At 37.4% G+C, this 8657-nt stretch overlaps 1 protein-coding gene across 15 annotated transcripts; it reads left to right on the forward strand.

Annotated features, from left to right (window-relative positions):
* The first annotated feature begins 26 nt into the window (after positions 1-26).
* LOC128018649 (nuclear transcription factor Y subunit alpha) lies at positions 27-8278 on the forward strand. 15 transcript variants are annotated; one of them, XM_052604292.1, is made up of 10 exons: positions 278-344; positions 833-921; positions 1670-1756; positions 2368-2514; positions 2838-2969; positions 3253-3355; positions 3996-4168; positions 5320-5493; positions 5574-5681; positions 7357-8278. In XM_052604292.1, the coding sequence occupies exons 1-10, from the start codon at positions 293-295 to the stop codon at positions 7417-7419; spliced, it is 1128 nt and encodes a 375-aa protein (XP_052460252.1). In that variant the 5' UTR covers positions 278-292; the 3' UTR covers positions 7420-8278. The 15 variants fall into 15 exon arrangements, with proteins under 15 accessions (XP_052460262.1, XP_052460254.1, XP_052460259.1 ...); XM_052604293.1 differs by having other exon boundaries at positions 3996-4150; XM_052604302.1 differs by lacking the exons at positions 278-344; positions 1670-1756 and adding an exon at positions 27-186.
* The last annotated feature ends 379 nt before the right edge of the window (positions 8279-8657 follow it).

Here is an 8657-nt window from a genome sequence, read left to right on the forward strand (position 1 = left end):
CTCGATACTTTCCGACTCGGATCGTTCCTACTCGGCTCCGTTCGCCGATCACATGCGTCAAGCCTGCCCCCTTTCTTCTCTCTGTGTGGCTTATTTTGCGCCATTTTGTCCGCACCACTCTGTTGATTGGGTTTTTGAGATCTGTAGTGGAGCCAATCAGAAGGGTACCGGTCAACCGGAGAAACGGTAAATTGCGCTTGCTCCAAGGGAAATTGTAGCTGACAACACGGATTGGTTTGTCAGTAACCAACCAAATGACTAATTCTGAAAAATACAGAAATCAAATAGGTTAATGCGAGAGGTAACAGAGAGCGCGAGAGCAAACACTGGACATGAGTGTTACTGTTAGTGCAGTCCAAAACAAAGACAGACCTTTGTTAATGTTTGGGAAATGTGCTGGCTGTTTTTTTTTTGTACTATTTAAAAAACAGGTCGAATTTTAGCCCGTTTTAGTTAACGTTACCTTGATTTATTCATATAAGGAGTTAATGTTGTTCGCCTTGAACGAGTTTGCGAAACGCTTCAAATCTGTAAATTCATTAGACCTTCTTGTTAACTTTTCAGCCCTTTACTGTGTATCCGTAGCTAAATACATACATCAAATTCAGTTATACCCTCAGTAGGTAATATAATTTGCTGTTCATAATATTAAGCACCTCCAACAAAGAAACATTCAGTGTCAAAATGCACCTGGCTTCTGGTCCAAACCTGCTGCTATGGACAACATCACACTTCATTTGTTTTCATAGAAATCTACTAGTTTTGGTTATACTGAATAATATGCAGGACATTCCTTGAACTTTAATTATGTTCTTTTTTATGACAATTTTAGGTAAGGAAGGAGAGATGGAGCAATACACAACTACAACCAGTGGTGATCAGATAGTGGTGCAAGCTGCAAATGGGCAAATTCAGCAGCAGGTAAGAACCCATATAAACAGGGTGCTATTTATTCAGATACCTTTAATATGGAAAAATAAATACCATAAGTGTGGTTTTTATTATTTTTTCAGTGCATTTTTTAAACTAAATTGTACATTTTTCTGTATGAAGATGTATATCAGCTGCACTAGTCTTGTGAAAATAGCAGGAGAGTAATTTGCTTCAGGAAGTGGTTTCTTAATTCAAGGAAAGGACTGGGTAAATAGTTCTTGTAGTCGCCCACAAGTTTCTCTTCTTTGAAATGAACTTTTCCAGTCCTGATAAAAGCAAGGTTTATGTGACACAAAGAAGCAAAATTGTCCCCATAATCCACATAAAATTATCGATGCTGCTTACTTTCTTAAAGTATGTTAATGGTGTTAATTTGAACAACTTGAAAACTAATTCTGAATCAAAATTGTTGAACTTTTTTTTTTCCACTAACTTTTTTTTTTCCCACTGGGAAGGTACACAAATTTGCAAAAAAATTTGCAAAAAAAAGTGTATATATATATATATATATATATATATATATATATATATATATATATATATATATATATATATATATATATATATATATATTGGATGAGTTTTTTTGGTGGTGAGGGTTGGAACCTAGAATATCATTTTGAAATGGACCGTGTGTATTTAAGGATTAGATTAGGAAGAATAAAAAAGGCTGATATTAGTAATGCATTTCTGTAAGAGATGATGTGGAGCACACTGTGATGTGGGTTGTCCACAGGCTCAGGGCACCGTAACAGCAGTACAGCTGCAAACAGAAGCACCCATCACTACGGCTACAGGCCAGCAAGTGCAGACGCTCCAGGTAGTTGTGTGAACTCCGACCTTCAGGCTTGTGATGTTGCATGCGTCATGTCACACTGTCTATAAGGATGTGAGCTCGTCCAGCATGACTTGCTTTTACTTACAACGAATCGTGATCCGGATCATCCAGTGAGCTTTCTGCCATGTTCCATGTTGCCCAGGACACATTCTGAAAAGGGATTCATCTCTTTTAATGTGTCTGGATAAGAAGGTCTTGTTAGGAGACACCACTATGAGATCATCTGGGTTCGTCTTCAGTGTGTGTTGCATGTTATAACCACTTAATACTGATCCGATGCATCTGAGTTCACAGCACTGTATGGGTTTTAAATAAACTGCATGATTGTCCCTCGAGCAGATTTTCCCTATCATCATGTTTAAGAATACAAACATGGAATGGAAACCTTATCAGCCAATTTATAGGGCCCTTATTAATTTTATTTATTACAAAAGTAACTAGAAAAACATGACTCTTAAAATTGATTTTTCAGGTTCCATCATAAATATTGCCCCATGTAATGCCTAAAGCTGCATGGTGCAGATCTAATATTGTGTTAAATGTCTATTTCGCACCATTTGGCTCCATGCTATCATTAAGTGTATCTGTGTGCTCAGGTCCAGGGTCAGCCGCTGATGGTCCAGGTGAGTGGCGGGCAGCTGATTACATCCTCAGGTCAGCCCATCATGGTACAGGCCATGTCTGGAGCTCAGGGCCAGACAATCATGCAGGTGCCCATGTCTGGAGCACAAGGCCTTCAGCAGGTAAGTGCAACTCTGCTCGTCAGCAATCCTCAATGTGAGGAAAGCTACTGAAATACATCTATAGATTGTCCAGTTATACTTAACAGTATAATCATTTAAATATCCCTCTGCTGACTTTATTACCAGTGCACCTATTTTATGAAGCAATGGATGATTGTTTTTAATTTGGTTATTAAATTTTTTTGGTTATTTGGTTATTTTTACACTTATGTAGTTGTTGATTTTCAGGGTGTGCATTTACAAATATTTAATTGTTCTTGAATTCTTGACTTATTGAAATTCATATCTGACATGTTATTTCTGATTTGTTTGTGTATATGTAGATCCAGTTGGTTCAGCCGGGACAGATTCAGTTGCAGGGTGGTCAAACTCTGCAGCTGCAGGGTCAGCAGGGTCAGACTCAACAGATCATCATACAGCAGCCCCAGACTGCCATTACCGCAGGCCAGAATCAGGTCTCAGACACACTCTCTGTTTTAGTTAGACTATACTTGGACCCTTGAAATATTATGGAAATTTCAGGTCTAGGAATTTTTTTGCAAATGAATAACTTTTGGTTAAAATTATGTGGGAAACTTGTACCTATTTTTTCCCCCGATTTGTATTATCATACATTATCATCATATATGCCCTGTTAACTATAATGACCAGAGTTTGTGAAGCCGATAAGGCAGATTTCATTACTTCACGCAGGTTTTGTTGTATGGAATATAAATTAATTTATGTTATGTTTCACAGGGGCAGCAGATTACTGTTCATGGACAGCAGGTTGCTCAAACAGCTGAAGGACAGACCATTGTATACCAGCCTGTGAACGCTGATGGCACAGTTCTGCAGCAAGGTATATAAAAACACACTATATCTACACCAGGTTTATCTTTCTTCAATTAATGTACATTAAATCTGATATGAGCAACATAAAATTTGCGATCAGTCAGGGTTTTAACAAGTGTGATTATTAGTGTTGGACGATATGGTCATTTTTCAAATCGTCATATCGCCAGCCTGTGAGATCACGATACACAATATTATCGTGCATGGGTGGGCAGGGGCAAGAGAGAGACTCTCTGTACCTGTCTTATGCTGTTTCATAACTATTTGGTGTTTTAAACCGCACGTGTGGGAAAGTGTGAATGCACCACTAATCTTAATATTATACTTTCAAACGTACTGATAAACTAACATATTAAATATAAAAAGATTTAAAACAGCTAGGTCATTATATATATCATGCAATTTGAGAATAATAGCTGAATTATAAGTCGCCTAATAATAATAACATTAGTTTAATACATTAATAGGAGAATGATCGTAATATTGTCTAGACTATTGACAAAGACATCTGCTATCTTCGATATCTCTTGACTAGCTTCCATACACGATACTATGGTCTATCGACACTACCCTAGTGATTATACCATTCTACACACTTGTTTTGAAGGTTATTCAGTTTAGAACTATTTGTTCTCTCTGGTCCATAGGCATGATCACCATCCCAGCAGGCAGCCTGGCAGGCACTCAGATCGTCCAGGCAGCAGGGGCCGCGAACACCTCCACAACCAACAGCGGGCAGGGCACAGTTACCGTTACTCTGCCAGTATCTGGAAACATGGTGAACGCTGGGGGAATGGTCATGGTAAGACCTCCCCATGAGGTATCTAACAAACTTAAACCATCCCCTTAATTAATTCAGCATCACAGGTGTGTGGGGGGGGGGGGGGGTATGCATGCTGTGTTAGGTCTCAATCACCTTGCTTTTGGACTCGCCTTTTTAACATGCACATATGAGTGATTTTACCTTAAATGGATCGTTCACCCAAATGTTTTTTTCCTAATGTTTAAGTAATTTTCATTTAGATTTCATCTGATAATAATATTTTATTTTATTTAATCTTGGATCTGGGCTGCCAAGTTTCAAAATAACAAAAATAGTACCATAAAAGTAGCAAAAAAGTGGTGAAATTTAAGTAATTCACTGAAACTCAAAAATGACACCTTTTAGATTAGATGATTTTGTTTCAGGTTAACTGATGATGTGGCGCGTTTGAATATGCAAAAGTGGAAGTGAGATATGAGAACTACACCGGAAAAGAAGTTTATTAGTGATTAGTGACTTAAATTTGGGCTCCGTCTCAAAAAAGCTATTGGTTGACATTTATGATTTTAATTGAAATTATAATGCCATATTGTCAAATATAAATTCAAACTGACCACTTTTATGAAATGTGAATGTTACTTTCTTTGTCCTTCGTCACCCTGGATCATTCATTCGCTTTCATTACATACAAAAATTACTAGGATACTTTTTATTTTTCTTTTGTGTTCCATTAAATAAAGTCAAACAGGTTTGGAACAACATGAGGGCGTAAATAATGACGGATTATAGAAGTATTTTTAGACCAACTATTCCTTTAATACATAATAGCATTCAGTGTCTTAAAATACATTTAAAAAAAATCTTAGTTTCAGGAATCTTCCTAGAGTTTGATGATTTACTCAAACGCATGTGGAAAGGGGCGACCTCCATCCGCTGTGTGTTAATCTTTAGCACTGATTCAAGTGTAAGGGTGATATCTGCCCATCGTCTCTTCACAAATGATCCACTCAGCTGTTCTGTGGGTGTCCTTTTCTCATGCTAGTCTTTCATCATATTTTAGTCCATATTGCATTAGCTATCACTTGGCCGATCACTGGATTGCTAAAAATTTGATTTGATTGAAGTTAAATGTGCAAATACATATTTATGTGTTTGGACATAGCAGACCAAATTAATTCTTCATGCCTCTTTCTTGCCCGCTCTGCCAGATGGTGCCGGGTGGTGGTGCTGTGCCAGCCATCCAACGAATTCCACTGCCAGGGGCCGAGATGCTCGAAGAGGAGCCGCTGTATGTCAATGCCAAGCAATATCACCGTATCTTAAAGAGACGCCAAGCTCGTGCCAAGTTAGAGGCAGAGGGCAAGATCCCTAAAGAAAGAAGGGTGAGTCTTCCCCTTCTGAATGCCAAAATAGGCATGAATTATGCCTCCTATCCAGGCTGACTCCTTACTCTCTCCTACAGAAATATCTTCACGAGTCACGCCACAGACATGCCATGCAGCGGATGCGTGGTGATGGGGGGCGCTTCTTCTCACCTAAAGAGAAAGAAGAAATGGCTTTGGCCATGCAGGTGAGAGCGCAAGGCCATGCCAAGCAGGAAGACCTATGTAATGGCACCGAACTCGCGAGCTCACATTGGCTGCCTGAGCACACTTCGCCCCTCACATAGGCGCACTTATTTGCTCTCACTGAACTCCTTAGCAGATTCATTCTCGCTCCTTTCTTTGTGTTACATGCTGTCTGTCATTGGCTGCTCTCGCACGTATCACCTCCTGCTTTTTCCTGAGCTTGTTGGCTGCTTGAGTCTGTCCCATCATGTCTCATTGTTAGTTAAGCATTCTTGTGTACAGACTGCATGATCTGCTAAATCTGATGTGTGGTGTTTTATGACCTGTCGATCTGAACTTGGATTTCCTGTTTTGCCATATTAAACAAGATGATCTCATGACGCAATCAGGAAGAAAACACTGAATTCTACTGATGCAGCTCTTCAGGACTAAGAATTGCTAATGCAATGTGATTGACTTCATAACGTGATAATCTATTTGATCCAAGTAAACTCTGTAAGTTTCAATTATGAAGTCACTACCTAAAAAAAATATGATTTTTTTATTTGAGGTACCAGTTCAAAAGAAACGTGATTTGTTTGGATGTATATATTTTATGTTGTTTTCTACATTGATTTTTGGAAGCATTATTGTTGTTTTTTGTTTGGATTGGATCCGGTTCTGTCCTTGTGCTTGGCTTTCATACCTATCCAGTGATGTCACTGTGTTTTTTTTTTTTTTTTGTCATGTTGTGATTTTTATTCTGAATAAACACTCTGACTGCCTGCCAAAAGGTTAACTGGCAAAACAAGTTTGAAACCAGATTAAACTACTGTTAAAAAAATATAGAATCAGTAAGTCTTTTTCTATTTATTTATTTTTTAATTCTTTTTTCTGAAATAAATACAAATAAGTACTTTTATTCAGCAAGGATGCATTATATTGATCAAAAGTGACAGTAGAGACTTTTAAAATGTCACAAATTGTATTTCACATAAATGCTGTTCTTTTCAACTATTCATCAAATAATCCTAAAAAAATGTCAGTCTCTCAAATGTATTAAGCAGAACAATTGTTTCAACATTCATAAGAAATGTTTCCTGATCACCAAATCTACACATTAGAATGATTTCTGAAGGATTGTGTGACACTGCAGACTGGCGTAATGGCTGCTGAAATCAATATAAATAAAGCAAAATATATAAAACGGTAATAATATTTAATTGCATTTCATACATCATTGTATTTTTGATCAATATTTTTGAGCCTTGGTGAGCATAAGAGACTGAAAAACATTAAAATCTTATCAAACTTTTGAATGTTAGTGTCTTGTGATGCATGTTCCTGCTTATCAAGTCTTGTGAAGTCATTTTTACTCCTAAATGTTTTGGGATTTAAAAATATTTCCAGATACTCCCCTGACTAGAAAAGAACATACTGCTATGAAGTATGTTAACATTAAACAGTTCTATAGAACAGAAGTCTAAATAGCTGCCATTTCCTTGAAATCCATGACGTGACATCTTGGTAAACATGTACCTTTCGCTGTTTTTTCTTGGTTATTCAGTGTTTTTCTTAAAGCTACAAATCATGGTGTCCCAACCCGAGTGAAATGTTTTCTCGAAGTGCTGAGTGAAGCATATCTGAATTAGGCGTGAGGGTAATGATTGATCCCCTTCTTCTCTCATTCACTTGCAGGAGCAACAGGACCAGAACCAGACTGGAGATGAGGCCGTGGCCCAGATGATCCGGGTCTCATAGCACTAGAACTTTTTACTGTGTTTTTTAAGTGATTCTGAAGGCCCAAATTTACACCAGTGTGAATCACCGTCTCCAACGCAACACTAACAGACAGTCCTAATTCATGGTGTCCTGTGTTTCTCCTGTCTCATGTCTTCCACTGAAAGGAAGGGCCCATCTGTATTGCTCCAGAGCAAACACATAGAGTCATTACTGTTAATGTACAGCGTAATGAATTCCGCTCGCCGTTTAAAAAGCAAATAAATAGCAAAGCCTAAATTGACCCACAGAGAGACTGAATATGCAGTTAGTAATTACTAATTTACTGTGATGTTTTTCAAAGTGGTAGTAGAACAGACAAGAATATTCTGCAGTTAATTGCATTAGGATTAAGGCAGTCTGTTTGATTTTCTACTTTTTTTAATATTTTGGACAATTCTTGTCGGGCCTATGAACTTATAAGTGGGAAGTTACATGGAAACGATGTAGTTTCTCTTACAAGCTATATGTGGTGTTGTACAGTGTTTTGTAAATGTTTGGCATGGGGAAAAGAGCATTGGGAAAACAGTAAAGGCAAAAAGGCCAACATTTTTTGGAAATCCGCCCTCGTCACCAAGAAAACGCCGGTCATATAGGGTGTTCTTGTTTCCCAAGCTTTTATACAGGTTTCACCCATAACATGAAGTCATTTTACATTAGTGTTTCGATACAACAATCATTTGTAATTTGAGTGAGGTTTGTGTATCCAGTCACTGTCTTCCTGGCTCATCTAGTTCCTACTTAGAAATGCAAATCGAGTTATCTCGAACATTGAAGTCATCTAACCTGTATTTTGATAAAATAAAATAAAAATAATTGTGCGAAACGCATTGTGAAAGATCATGCTTTGTGAACTTGTCTTTATTATTATAAACTGTGTGAGCACAAGAAACCTGTAAATGATCCAAATTCAAACAGTTCAGTGTTTAATCTATCTAGCTGTGATGGAAATCAGATATTTCAGAGAAGTGGCTCTTAACTATGGGGCCGGGGCTCAGTTATTCTTACTATTATGATTATAATTTAGTAATCTTTATGCTGTTTCATATTTGTATGACTTTCTTTAGTGGATCGCAAAAACATGTTAATGGCACTCACCGTTTGCTTTCATTGTATGGAAAAGATGCAAATTTTGTGGTTTAAAGTGTAAAATATATCAGTTTTATTTATTTATTTACTTTTGTCTCAACAGTTAATTTAAATGTAAATGTATTTGTTTC

Source organism: Carassius gibelio, chromosome A8 (genome assembly GCF_023724105.1).
Source record: "Carassius gibelio isolate Cgi1373 ecotype wild population from Czech Republic chromosome A8, carGib1.2-hapl.c, whole genome shotgun sequence".
Taxonomy (NCBI): Eukaryota; Metazoa; Chordata; class Actinopteri; order Cypriniformes; family Cyprinidae; genus Carassius; species Carassius gibelio.